Source organism: Gymnogyps californianus, chromosome 4 (assembly GCF_018139145.2).
Source record: "Gymnogyps californianus isolate 813 chromosome 4, ASM1813914v2, whole genome shotgun sequence".
Taxonomy (NCBI): domain Eukaryota; kingdom Metazoa; phylum Chordata; class Aves; order Accipitriformes; family Cathartidae; genus Gymnogyps; species Gymnogyps californianus.
In genome coordinates, this window is record NC_059474.1 from 1,758,570 (window position 1) to 1,773,350 (window position 14,781).

General features: G+C 53.1%; 1 protein-coding gene across 1 annotated transcript in view; it reads right to left on the reverse strand.

Moving 5' to 3' along the window:
- RAB11FIP5 (RAB11 family interacting protein 5) overlaps positions 1-14,781 on the reverse strand; it is a 42,983-nt gene that overhangs the window by 20,593 nt on the left and 7,609 nt on the right. The window contains 2 exon segments of the mRNA XM_050895293.1: positions 3,480-4,218; positions 5,572-6,011. Coding sequence (XP_050751250.1) covers positions 3,480-4,218; positions 5,572-6,011 — 1,179 coding nt within the window.

The window sequence follows — 14,781 nt, forward strand, 5'->3', positions numbered from 1 at the left end:
ACAGGTTGCGTTTTTTGGTCTTGCAAAGGTGACTGCTTTTGATGCTCTCTCCCCACGTTCAGCTCCGGGTGAAACTTGACCTATCCACGGTGGGCAAAAAGGTGAGAAGATGCTGCTTGCTCAGCTGATAGGAGCCGCAAAGCTGAAATTTCCAGAATCAGGAGAGCAGGAGGGAAAAAAAAATCCTTTCTGCAGATAAGTCAAAGACTTAAAACTGCTCAATTCAGAGGCTGGTTCTCTCTACAAAGCAAAGGTTAATCCATCTTCAGCTCTAGAAGTTACACTGGTAACTGAATAGCTCCTCCAGATGCAGATGGACATCCATCGAACACCCACAGATAAGCACTGCTAACTTTTCAATCGCACGCTTGAGAGACCGTACGCATTTGATTATCGCAATACAGATGGCACCAGACCGTGTGTTCAACCTGACACCATCAAGACCTAATAAGCTCTTCACCAGCTTTGATTTGAAGCAGTGGCACGGTCCACAAGGTTGTTCAGTGTAAGGAAGGAGAAAACAACAGAAAACTTAGAGTTCTGTATAAATAGAATAAGTAATGACGTTGTAATTAATGGTCAGAAAAAATGAAGAACCAGGAAAGCCAGACTGGAGACAGACCATCTCCCTGCGATGATGGAAAGGCCATTTTTGCATCAAATGAGACTCAGTCACCATCTCCCACCGCCCAGCCTGGGCCATACGCGAGGACAAATGCTTCTTTTAACATTCCTCAAAGGTGCTCGTCTACCCTGGTCCCCGAAGCCCCAGTCGCTGGGCTTCCCCCTCCCAGCCAGGCAGCTCTAGCGCTTCACCATCTTCCGTTAGAGACTTCTCCTAATGTCTACCTTAAATCTCCCTCGCTACAGTTTCAGCTCATTACTTCCCATTTTCAAATTGCAAACTGCAACTAAAGCCCATTCAGATGCTTACAAATGCCCCAAAAGGGGCTCCTGTGAATTTGTTCCCTCCAGCCCGTGCTGCTTCAAAGAAATTCCTATTTTTGGGAGAGAAAACCCCAGCCGGAGGAGCTGCTGTCGCACGGTTGATCCAAGTTTCTCCTTACAAGACAGCCGTCTGCGGACGAGGTCCTTGGCATGCCACAGCAAACCGACTCTAAGCAAAGCTTAGCTTCAGCTTAGCTTGAAATTAACTGTGAGCACTGAAGTAGATAAAAAAAAAACCACAGAGTGAAAACCCTCTGGGAAAGGAATAACACTGGGAATGGGTCCAGCAGCTGTCATTTAAAAAAAAGGCAGAGGGATGTTAGAAACCAGCAGTTTTTAAGGGCACCTCGGCACTCACGGCGATTATCTGCTGGGTTGGATGCTACAGGCGCTCGGGAGCCGATTTACAGCCGGATCGGACATCCCTGCCTTGAAGGCAGCCGCATCCATCAGCGGAGCGGGGCAGACACGGCTCACACGTCAGGTTGTAACGCACGGCCCACGTCTGCCTCCTTCCTAGAACTGCAAAGGAGAAGGAAACCCGCAGGTTTCTCACCCGTTTATCGAGGAAAAGGCTGCAGAGGGAGATGCAGAGGGCATCTCCCATCCCCTCGCACGCGTGCATCGTAGGCTCACAGTACTTCGCTGGCTGGCTCAGGCAGCTTGTGGAGTCACTGCCTGAATACAGTAGGATTTTTTATGGGTTTATTTTTCAGACGGTATCTTTTGTATTCTAGGACTTAAATCAAACAGCAGGTTTATTATCACAAAGTGGGGAAAAAAAAAAAAAAAAAAGAACAATCTTGAGTGGTAATATTCTGTCCTTCCTCAATCACAGCATTCAGAGACCGGAGTCCTTTAGTCTCATCCAGAAACAAAGCTTGCACTGGGATGTGACACCAAATAATTACTGGGGTTTCAAGTCTCCTGGAAATGAAAGACCTGTACATAGGAATGCAGCCACAGCAGTCCCAGGACATCGCGTTTGTCTCTCCTGCTGCCGGAGCAGCTTGAGGACAGAGAGCCGGCATCCTACCTGGTCCTTCCCTTCCCCATCACCTCCCCCGTGCGAGCCAGCCTTCGCTCCCCAACGAAAGGCTTCGGGGGAAAGAGCTCCGGGCCCTGCGAGATGGGGTATTCGTGACTCAGGAGAGCAGCTCCCCGCCTGCCTCAGTGTCCCCAGCTCTGCCCGTGCAGCTGGGAGCGCTGGCCGTGGGCAGGACCGAGCCTTACCAGCCCTTGCGGCTCCTCTCCCATCCTCGCGCCGACAGCACGTGCTCCTCTCGAGGGACCACGTGTGCCACACAGCACAAGGACACGTGGCCTTCGGTCCTTGGGAAGGGGGGTGGCGGCACGTTCTTGCCTCCCCTTGGCCTTAAAGACCACTACAAGCACAACATCTTCTTGTGGGGTGAGAAGAGGAGGACTTTTGGGGCTGCCCCTGTTCTGAAGCCACACTGAGCGATGTGCTCACCCCCTCACTTACGTCTGAGCGGCGCTTTAAAAGCCGTTTAACCCGTGTGGGAATCTGGTTAGGATGAATAAACCATGAGCGCCCTCCTCATTAAAGGAGGCTTAGACTGAATTAAAATCCTTCTGCTTAATAAATTAGGTTAAAGTCAGCCCAGATTAGAAAATCCCTATAATAAATCAACCCTGTAGATTCAACCAGCTCTCGACTGCTAGTTATTTTCTCTGGCTGCTTTTAACCCCGTTTCCTCCCTCTCACTGAGCAATGATAACACCGCACCGGGCTCTCAGCTGACCTCTGGACCCCCAGCTCAGCTGCCGGGGGCTATGGGGATGGACGTGGGTGACGTACCGTTGCGATAAAGCCTGCACAAAAACAGCACGAACACCACATTTTGAGTGCCACAAATACAGTGCTGAGGATTTGGAGGGATGAATCATCACACAAAGCGAGAACAATTAGAGATTCATAATCGGGAGAAGGGAAGGCTAGGGTGGGATGGGAAGAGGAAAGAGCAGGGCTGGGATTAGTTTCTTCAGAAATATTAATAATATCTCAAGTTACCAAAGTACTGCACCCCCAGGCCAGACCAGAGATGTAGAGGGGGTGGGAGGTTAATAAAAAAAATGTGATTACATGTCACTACGTCCCACATCCTACCCTGACTGCCAGGGAAACTTTTTTACCTAATTAAAGGATAATGATCCTTTACTTTGAGGCCACAGAAACACTTGGCATGACCACGCTGAGCCTCACCTCTGCAGAGGGAAACGTCTCCCTCTCCATGAAGGGGATCCCTCCCTTCCCCAACCAGGAAACACGGCCTGGCACGGCAAATGAAGTTGGTTCATGGCAGAAGGCAGGGGAGGATCCAGGAAAAATCACCCTCCCTTTGAGACATTTAAGACCAAGGAAGCATTTCCCCTGCTACCATCTTGTCTGAGCAATGGGGACCAGTCCTCCGCTGATGCCAGAGAGCATTTAATAGCGCAGCCGTTGAAGACGGGAGGCTGGGGCAGCTAGTTAATGGCCTACACGTCAACACACCCGTTTCACTGACCTGGGTTTCTGAGGGGACTCTTTGGGCTCCTTTGAACCAAACCAAACGCTGGTTTTATTCCTCTCCTCTCCCCCTGCCGTCGTGTGGACGGACGAGCCGTGGGAGGGTCCCACTTTCTCCCCCTGGCCTTTGCTCCCCACGTCGCTCTTGTTGCCCCCGTGGTGGAAGAGGCCGCCCTTCGCTTTCTTGTCTTCTTTCCTCGTTTCCTCAGGTTGTTTGTCCTTCGTCATTTCCGTGGAGAAGACCATGGGTGTTGCAGCTTGAGTCGGCTTGTTCTCTAAGCGACTGTTTTCTTCCATCTTGGCTCTGCCCAGATGGTTACTGAGAGTGACGGCTTTCGTGGAGACCTTGAGCTCTTCTTGCAAGGCTAAGCTGGGAGGAGAGGGGATGAACCTGGGCTCGTCTCTCTGCTGCGTCCTCTCAAAGTTGCTCAGCCCCCAAGGCACCTCGTGGGAGTCGGGATGGAGGGGAGTGAAGCCAAAGCCCTCCTCCTGCCGTCTGGGGACGCTGGGCACGGCCAGCGGCGCAGAGCTCTGCGGGACAGACGCGGGGCTCTTTGGTGCAGGCTCGTCGCTGTAAACGTGGCTCCCATTGATGCAGAGGGAAGACCGGGACACGGGATCGTTCTTTGGCTTCAGGCTTTGGATTGCTTTGGGCTCCAGGACCGGGCTGACTTGGGAGACATCGTCACTGAATGCTCTCTTGTGGGTCAGCTTTGGAGATGGCAAGTAGTCTTTCACTGGGGGGAAATAAAACACAAAACAGAGGTGAGGCCATCTGAGTAACAGGCACAGGTACGACAAGCATCGTTATCTTCTACTTGCAAACACTAAAGAGATCTGTGAAATCATACCGGCTTTCTCCCTCCCAGGCTCTACCGGTTTGTAATTAAATTACTAGAAATGCAAAGCACGGGTCACAAGTATGTGGCTACGCAGGCTATACGATATTCTCCCCAAGCACATCATCTCCCACTGCAGGATCGAGAGAGGAGTCACTGTAAGACGACAAACCCCTTGTCTGAGAGGATCTGAGATCGATAATAAATGCAAGAAACTACCCAGAAGCTACTTAAAGGGCTTATGCTTCCGTGTGATTTAAAAGTTTGCATTGAATAAAAGACGACGAGCCTCTGAGCTCAGCTCCGACAGGCCAGGCTGCTGCTCTGCAGGATATAAGCCAGGAGGGTCCAGCGCCTGCTTCTCCCGCCCACTGCCTGACCCTGTGGCTATTGCTAATGCTCAGCAGATTTTGGGGGTTACGTAGAGAGCCCGGTGAGAAGGACTGCCTAGACTTTAGGTGACACGCAGCTGCTCTCCCCTCCGAGCCGGAGATGCTGTCTCCTTCACCACGATGCGAGGATGATGGGGCCAGACGGGTGCCTCCGCTCGCTCTCCGGCCGGGCACGGGAACGTCACCCAGCAGAAACCGAGAGGCGTCACGCGGGCGGCTTCACCAGCACGGTGAGAAGCAACACGTACCCAGGGACTCCCACCCAATATGGGAATTTGCTGTCTCCAGCCAATTAACCCATTTAATTATATATTTTGTTTTCAAGGGACGGCAAGAATTAATTCACTACAAGGGCCTTTTTTGTTTGCAAATTGCCACTCTCCAAGCGCCAAGAGCTCAGATTGCTTTAATCACCAGGAACCGGTCACTGTTTCAGCTTTGCCTCCAAGCCGGAGGCGTCTCATTAGACAGCCGGGCAGCAGTGCAGCGCAGCAGCAACGTGCTCTGCTTCGTCCAGCCCTCTCCCGACCTGCTTTTAGGGGGCAGAGAAGAAACGGTCCTAAAGAATCTTCGTAGCCCACAAGGTCGTGGTGCGCTGCAGGGAGCACACGCAGCATCAATGTCAATCAGGCTGTTCATATACAGGCTCAGCACGAAAAGCAAAATCTTAGATGTCTCCCCCTGTTCTGGCAAACACGTTACTGCCAGCACGCAGAATGTCTCAGAGGGTTTGTGCAGGACGCCGCTTCTTAGGTAAGCAATTAGTTAACAGATTTGCAGGAAAGCCTCAACAGTCCCTTACAAAGAAAAGAAGGGGAAAAAAAAGGGGGGGGGGGGATTAAAACCATTATCCTCTTACCAGAGCGCTCCGTGGACAGACTGCTGTGTCTGCTCGGGGATTTGGTTACCTCGGGAACATTTGCAGCCAAGCCCAGGCTGGCAGAAGAGATGGTGCTGTCGGATCCCAGGGAGGTGTTGGATTGCGTCAGGGATGACTTGCGCAGCTTGTTCTTCAAGAAGAAGCCCTTGACTTTGGACTTCTTGCCCCCAATGTCGTAGTCATCCTCCATGTCGAGGGCGCCCATGCTGCTGGGGATGATAGCAGAGGCTGACTCCAAGTCGTATTTCTTCTTGCCTTTCACCTTGTCCTTCAGCTTGCCGAAGGGCGACCGCGGCTTGTCCTTCATGGACAGGTCGAACATGCTGGCCGTGAGGTTGTTGCGTGTAAACTGGATGCTCACCAGGATCTCACCACGCTCCTTCTCCTTCTTCCCAGCCTTGGAGTGTAGCTTGTACCACCTGGAGCCAGAGAGGAAAGAAAAGAAAAGGCCTCTCCATCATTTCCAAGAGCCGCAAGCCAGGAAGACCTTGGGGAGGATGCTGCTGGGTGGGAGCTAGCACAAGCGCCCCAGAAGTCACCTAAGACCTGAGTCAGAGACACGCAAACGCCAAGCGCGGAGGTGTCGCACGGGACCAGACCTCTCCCTGAACCGCAGCGGCTTTGTAAGAGCTCTGTCTCCATCCCGGTCCTAATACTAAATACTGTCCTTCCGCTAAATAACCTGGCAAATACCATCTCGCTTGCCCTGGCGTCAGATACGACCGTGCGTTTCAGGGGAAAGTTACTGGTGGCCAAATTTTTGTACGGTCAGTTGATACGTTGCTGTGAGCCCGTGTTTAAAAAAAGTCAGTGCTTTGTGCTTGGGTTTTAAATATTCAAGAGCTAGTGACTCAGAACAAATCCTTTCAAGTCAGAGACAGCACCGTAATGGCAAAGGCACTCAACAACATTCATTAAAATAACTTTATGCCAGACCTTCTGTGCCTCACCCTAAATAAAGATGCTGAAGTTTGCCTAGAAGTGTCCTTGCATCAAGCATTTAGAGCTCTTTATGGGCAGGAGGAGCTGCTGCGCAGCACCTACTCTATCCAGCCCAACCCTGCCCAACCCAACCCTACTCCACCCAGGTTACTGGATTTTTGCGAAATATCTGCATTCCCACAGACAGCCGATGGCAGTCTCCAGCCTGTGGTACAGCTTTGGGATCTGCGACGACCTGATGTGATGGTGGAGGATGCAGCACACCTATATGTCCATCACCTTCCCCTCCTCCAAATCCCTCAATTCTGCTGGAATGTCTGTAAAATTTGAGGCAGCCAGAAGCCTGAGCTGAGGAGGGAAATGGACTTTATTTTAACATCCCTCATGCTGGTCGCCAAAGCCCAGCACCACGCCGCTGGGGCTGGTGAGAGCTCCCAAAGGAGATATTGGCCATATCCACGGGTGCAAAAGCTTCAACTGCCTCTGCAGCAGGTTACGGGGGGATGCTCCCTGCTGCCCTGCCCCAGACAAAACCCATAACGCAGACTTTGCTCCATAGCTTTGCACACAGAGGTGGAAGGAGCATGGGAAAAGCCTCCGAAACATTCACTGCACAAGGGAAAAAAAACCTCCCAACGTCCATTTAGGGAACAATCCTTCCGCAGGGAATAGCCTGTGGACTGGCAGGGCACGGAGCAACCCCTGGTATGCGACGGGAGAGGGGTCTTGCCTCCTGCCAGCTGGAACGAACGGTGGGTGAGAGGACACCAAAGCAAGAGATGCGCAGAGGCACCTTCTAGTTCTCCATTTCACCATGGTACCACGTTCAGACGGGGCAGCACGAAACACAGGCCATGAGGGAACTGTTTCTTCCCCAAAACCGCTGCCGACCCGGTGGTGCTTCGCTCCCTTCTCCTCCCGCGGGATGCTCTGTCTTTCTGCCCCGGTTCCAGGCGCCACTTCCCGGGGCAGCTGCAGCAGGATGAGCGGGTCTCCAGCACAGCCGCTGCCCCACCAGCTCTGATCCCTCCCGGATCAAAGTATTAACATTCCCCTTAACAAGGCGCAAAGAAACGCGTAGATTCAGGACAGACCCTATTTCCCCATGACATGCTTCATGGGCAAAACACACAGCAATGGGAGGTGGAAGAAATTTCTAGAGCTGGGTTAACAATTTCCCAATGATTTCCCAGAAAACAAAAATCCCGGCGGCGTTTTACTTCCACTTGAAAAGTGAAGTCACTGAAAAGAGAAAAAAAAAAAAAAAGGGAAGGAAAATGTGAAGGGATGGAGACGGGTGTGATCACAGTGAAATCACCAGGGCGAGGAGAAAACTTGAACCGCATCCTCCAGAAGTTTCTGAATTACTGCTGGGGAAGTTATCACATCTCAGACGAAGGGAGGAGCTGGAAAGCCTGGGCAGCCTACACCGTACCTCGGGAAGGGGGCACAAAACCCCTAATTCCCTGCTGGGATGCCTGGATAAATAATATGAGTGCACAGCTGGAAGCACCCAGGTCCTTCACCACACAATTCAGGTGCCACCGAAATGCAGGAGGGACAGCGCCGGGGACTTTGCTGGGCACAGACACGGGATTAAATCCCCAGTGAACCCATTCCTATTCCTACCACTTGCTTATCCCACCCCCATTTGATGCCCACTGCAAAATTTTCAGTACCCAGGCTTCAAGCTTGAAAATATCCAGGCATGCAGGAAAAAAACCATGAAAAAAAGCAGCATTAACCCCTTACAGCAAGCCAGCAGCAGCAAAGAGACATCCGAACAGGCTGGTCCGCTGCCAGGGAGCAATTAGGGGAGCAGGAGCAGACAAGTCAGGCAGACACTTCCCGTAGGAGCGGTGGGGAAAAGGCTGCTTGGAACAGGCTGCGGCCACAGCACATCAAATACTACGTTGTTCAGTTTGATGCAAGACCTGGAAGAAGTTCAAGAGGGAAGGGCTGCAGCAGCCTGCCAGCTGGGAGAGGAGAGATTTGGGGGCTGAATCATTTAGCGGGGGGCGGGGGGGGAAATTTGCAAGTAGTTTTTGTATCTTACGTCATCCCATGGAAAAAAAAAAAAAAAATAGAGAGAAAATCTGGGTGGATTAACATAAGGAAAGGCATGAGCTTCTGAGGACGATGAGATGTAACAGCCTGTAAGAGCTCTGCACTGCCTCAGCTCACACGGATATGCTCTCAGCATCTCCCGTCCCATCGCTTATAACGTTGTGGTCATTAAAATTAATTTGGGTGCTCAGCGGCAACGCCTTTGAAAGAACCAGCCTTAAAACCTGATCTGCTTCAAAAAGCATCCGTTCAAGGAAAAACCTCTGCTTATGCTGGCGCTGGATTAAGGAGCTATTTTTGGTTCCCAAGACCTAATCAGCAGTCGGCAAGCAGTTGGGACTACACCTCAAACAGGGAACAGAGCTATTTTTAGGCTGAGCTCTAAGTTTATGGCACAAGATGAGTGTTTGGGAGGATTAAGTTGTTCCATGTTGGTTATTTCTTTTTCTTATGAATCAGTTCCAGTGGAAACAGGAGGTGCAAACACTGCCTCGGCTGGGATGCAGCAGGAGAGCGGGACTGGGGCGCGTTTCAAGTCCCAGCCCAGCTTAACACAAACTCCCGCAGCATCTTTTCGCTATTAACCCCATCCCACACCCCTCGGTTTCCCACGTTTCTTCCACGAGCTGCCCTCAGGGGGAAGCCCTGTGTGGGGGGTTTCTGGATTGGGGACACTCGAGCCCAAGCCTCAGAGGGGGACATGATCTCTTTTATGGGACTAGACAATAAGCCTGGAAAAACAAACCAGCTTCTGCCCATACAAACCCTTTTCCAGGTCTGAAATAGCAGCCGTAGGCTTCGCAGCTCAGGCTCAGACCAATCGCTCTGAATTTAACTGGGTTATATCAATCGGACTGTGGAAGAGGTGCTGGCACTGAGATGCACAGAGAGATCGAGGAAGCCGTGCCAAGCATGTCCAGCACCGGGGACCCAGGACTGCAAGGACTCGCTTCTCGGAGGTGTTTTGGAGGCCTCTCTTGAGGAAGGTGCCACCAGCTTGGATCCAGTTCCTCACTGCACAGGACACCCAGGACAAGCCACCCATCTCTGGCCACCTACTCCCAGGGTGCTGTTCTTAGCAAGGTTTGACAGGGCTACAGACTGACACAGACTTTGCTAGTTAAAAAAAACATTAAATTAAACAGGCTGTCTTGTGCCGGTGCCAGAGCTGGTGGTGATCAGGAGCAGGATTGCTCCTTGCTAAAGAGACGTGCTTGGTGCCCGAGTCTGTACTCCTTCCCTTGCTCCTTACAACTGGAAACGGGTCTCCCCCTGAACACGGAGCGGAGGACGAAACCCACTGCTTCCCAGCCTGCTGGTCCCATATCAGCGCCCTTCTGCTCCGCAGACAACTGCTCCTTTCCACCCGTCAGCTACTGCCCGCTTCCACCGCAAGGCGATGCTTCTGCTGAAACACCTCGGCCCTGGCCCCATGGAGAGCCAAGCTTGCTCAGAGACATCTCCAACGCGACAAGTCCAGAGAACGCAGCTCAAGCCAGCTTGAAGACACGAGCTGCAGGTTCAGGCAATGAGCTTTTGCTAAAAACCCCTATATTCTTCCCTCTTACGCCCCACGGTTCCAGCACCGCTGTGCATCGGGCACCTGCTTGCAGCATTGCACCGTGCTGGGCACGCATCCCCCCAAAGGCAAAGGGCTTCTCCGAGCATCACCCCAGGATCTGCCATGCACGGATGCTGTGGCAGGGAAGGGGCAGGCGGGCACCCAGGCCCTGGGGATCTCTGCAGGGGGAAGGAAGCAGCAAGTTGCCCCAGCACACAGGGACGGGAGAGGAAACCTCAAACAGAAAACTCCCCGCAGACGCCCCGGAAAGGGGAAGCAGCTGGAGGCCCCTGCGAGCTCTCGGGTAGCTCCTGGGAAGTGAGACGTGCTCCGAAGGTTTGCAAGCTCACATTCCGCTGCCGTAACACTGCTTGCGAGCACTGATGTACGGCGGAGGGCTCCCCAGCCCCCCTACATGGCTCTGCACGCTCATTTAGGTCACCGTGTTTAATCAGCACATCCAAACTGCCTCCAGACAGTTTCAGTAAAACCCTTTCCTGAGCAAAGGCTCCTCTCTCCTCCCACTCGCCTCCACTGAGAGTCAAGGAGAATGGCGAGCCACGCAGCACGGCTGCCAAAAGGCAGGTTTGGGAGGAAAGGCAGAAAGCACCCGGCATCTATTTTTACATTTGCTGTTGCCAGGATCGATTGGAGCAGCAAGGGAGGCACGGAGAGCAGAACACAAAGCGCTGCTGTATCTCCAGGCCCCCAAAAAACACGTGCTTTCTCTCATCCTCCAGCAGCATCCCATACCGGAAAGCCAGCTAGTGCTGAGCAAAGGGAAAAAACACCCTGACATGGAAATAAGAGCGTAGGAGCTGTTTGTTAAGGAGGGAAAGCGACCCTATGGAGGATGCTGACAGGATGAATTTGCTCGGGGTCAACGCCTGGTTCGCGCCATCCCCCCTCCTCTGCTCTTCATCCTCCGTTGGGCTGCAGGTGACCATTTATGGGGGGCACAGGGAGCCCCCGCTCCTAGAAACCTTGCGTTGGGTATCCGAGCTACAGGGGGAAAATGCTTGGGCAGTATTTAATTTAAATTTTAATAATTTTAATTTAAATTATTTAATAATTAAAACTCATTTGGGTTTATGAGACACCTGGTCTGTGTGGGCTGCCCCAGCACCTCCCAGGATGAGAAGACAAGCTGCTGGGATGACCAGGAGGACACAGAGCCAACCCTTAACAGAAAGGCAACGCTGACCGTGATCCGAGGCTTTCTGTCATCTTGTCCCTTCCACGTCCCCCTCCTCATCAAGCAACCCCTTCAGCACAAAACCAAGCACAAAGCCAAAGCCCCCATCCTGTCAGCAGCTTCGCAGGTCGGCATCCTGAAGCCCTGAGGTGATGCAAGCTCATTTCATTGGTTTGAGATTACTACAGTCGCATGCAACATCACGCAGGGGAGAAAGCCCGGCGACACTGGGACGAGATCAGGCGAGCAGGGCAGCGCACGCAACACAGCTCTCAGAGATGCCATGTGTACCATCAGGGCACCATCCTGCCCTGAAGGACGTGGGTCCTTCCAAGGAGGATGCAGGTCCTTCCAAGGAGGACCACCTTTGCTCTCCCACAGGTCCGGTTGGGGTCCCCAAGAGATCCCCATCGACCTACCTCCCCTCAACAGACCTGTCCAATGCACCCCGGGTACCTTCAGCAATGGTTCTCCAGTTCCGCTCTCAGACTGGTCGCAGTGCTTTACTAGCAGTGAGTTTGAGAGAGTCTCCTTGGGTGGTTAAGTCCCTTAGCGACTCGCGGTGTTCATGGATACACACAGGGAAGGATGCAGAGCTGGAGCATTTCTGGAGTGTTTCTACAGTCCTTCAGCCATCAGGTTCTTCCCAGAAGCGTCACAAAACCACTCAGCGTTGTCAGGGTGGTGGAGGTTCTCCTCAAACTGAGCAGAAATGCTCCTGCCCCGCACAACTCAGCCACCTGAGCTGCAGTACGGAGCAAGAGACAGCCCAATGCGGAGCCAATGCCTCTTCCCTGACCGCACCAGCCTGTCATTTACTGCTGATTCATCCCTGCAACAAGGTCAGCCTGGCTTAAAAGAAGAGCCCCGAGTGTTTAATTAAAGACTACCTGGGCCCCTACAGTGACAGGGCAGGACAGAGTGCAGAAAAGGCAATCCAGTGAAAACACAAATGTTGGCAGAAGAGGCACCGGTCCTCCCGGCACGACACCCCTCGATGGGCACAGCACAGGCAGCGAAGAGGCATTTCGGTGAGACGAGAGCTGAAGCAGCCCTGCGGAAAGACGCACATCGCATCGGGCCAGGAGGAAGCTCACCTACCCGAGAAGGGAAGCGTAGGGTGGAAAACAACGCAACCCTGGGGACTTTTGTGCTTTTTGTCTGGCTTCGTGTTTTTGAATAGCTTCCCCCGCCGGTGCTGGGAAGCTTTTCTGCAGCGTAGGTTCGTTTTCATGTTGGTTTTGGATGGCCTATTTTGCAAGGTGATCCCTGTAAGCTGCTAAAAGCACAGATGGAAAATAAACACAGGCTGATTCCCCCACGGATGGGGAAGAAAGGGCTCGAGTGGCTGAGGTGGGAAGAAGTTCATCTCTCCAGACCTTCCTCTGAGAAGTGCTCGAAAACAAACTTGAACAAACCAACCCCCCACAGCTCGTTAGATAATTCAGCTCACTGCTAACGAAGCAACTCAACCCTGCTCCTCTAATGGGTTCCAGCTTTGACACGACCAACTCAGCTGCTCAAGAGAGTGCTGGCTAAATGGGATGTCAGAAACAAAGAGCAAGAGCCATGTGCAGTGAGAGGCACAAGAGGATGGAGCTATGGGCACGGTGCTGGTGCTCCAAGTGATGTGTTACCGCAGCCGATGCGGGAGCACAGGACAACCAGGAACCCACATGAGAAAATCCCACCACCGACTCGCATTTGCCCCAGGTCAGAGAATCCATCTGTGCTCTGCCATATCCATGCCCTGAAGGGCTCATCCCACGACTCGCAGGCCAGGAACAGAGACGTTGTCACTCCAGTGGGTCTCGATGGCAGGGAACAAGCCTGCAAACCTGCAAGGCATGATGAAAACCAGGACAAAAAACTGCTCTGCTTCTGTCTACAGCTCACTGGCAAGCCCGGTGCAACACCCAGGCTGTGCTATGGAGCTGGTGCTCCAGGCACATATCCTGCAGCACCTCAGTGCTCCATGCACAAGGTCCCTCCCGGCAAGGTCCTGAGTATCCTCACTCCTGCATCCCAGCCGGAGCAGTGCCCCACAGGACCCTGCTGCCTGGCACCTCCCCATGGCGACGGGGGGACTGGGATGGCCCAGACCTGCGGAGCCCCCACACAGGCTGTTTTCTTGACCCCGTACACAGAGGAGACAGAGGATGGCTGCCCAGCCACCCCACTGCCCCCAAATCTGCCCCTATGGCCTCTGTGCTGGCTGGCAGAGGCAAACAGGGGCGTATGACGGCACGGAGAGGGATGGTTTCAGGAGCAGGGTGGACACCAGGGACGGAGAAGAGCTATCAACCACCAGGACGGTGCTGGCATGACAGCAAGGGCGGGTAACTTCATCGCAAATCAGTTTAGGCTAAGATGATCAGAGGCTTTCCCCTCTCTAGCGCAGGATGGGCAGGTAGGAAGAAGAAGGGAGGGAAGATTTAAGGAGCTGTAAAACGGAGCATGAAACATTTATGAATGAAGAGGAGATAGTAATAGCCGGAGACAGAAAGGGATCTCTTCAGCTATATTTATCTACCTACGCTCCAGAGCGTCCAAGGTTTGCATCCTCCGAGTCGTGAACAAGCCAATAAACCACATTTGTGGTCACCAAATGACCTGAACTGCCAGGCCAGCGCTGCCCGGGCGCAGCAAGACTAGGGGACAAGGCCCCTGTGCGAGGACGGGAGAGAAGGCAGCACTGGCGATCCGCTGCACGAGAAACCAAGGGCACAAAGCAAAGTTAAAAAACCGAACCTCGAGCTGACTTTGCAGGCCTGCAAAGCACGACCGACACCGAGGAGCTGCTCCGCAGGTTCCGCTGGTGCACTCGCTTCTGGGGAGGTGCTTAACACACAACTCAATGTGCATGGGATGGGCAGGAGAAACACGTTTTTGCTGTAAATCCTTTTCCACTTCCAAATGGGAAGAGCATCACAGCAGGTCTTGCATGGAGAACCTAGTACCCAGAGGCAACGCAAGGCTTGGGAACGCAGCGCCTGTCCTCCAAAGGGGAAGCCAATCCCAAGGGCTTCACGCAGCTTAAAATACCAGCTACACCCGCTTCGGCAACAGGTCACGCATTGATTGTTCATCCATCGCATCAACAGACACTGCAGCCCGCTCTCGGGCGTGAGTCATGCACGTGAAAAAGGGGGACAAAGGGAAAAAGGAACAAATCTTAAACCCAGCAGCAGGTTGCTGTAATGACACACACCTTTATCCTCGGCGGACTTGCCAGCAAAGAGACCCACATGCTGGAAACGCAGAGCTGGGGAGGCCACGGGATGCTGCTCCGGGGATGGGGCTCCCAAAACCCCAGCCCGGGCTGGAAAGACCATCCCGCTGGAAACCCAAACCCCGTGTCCCCGGCCAACCTTCTGACAAAGCAAGCAAATTCCCATGGCAGTTATTTGCACACCTTTGCCGA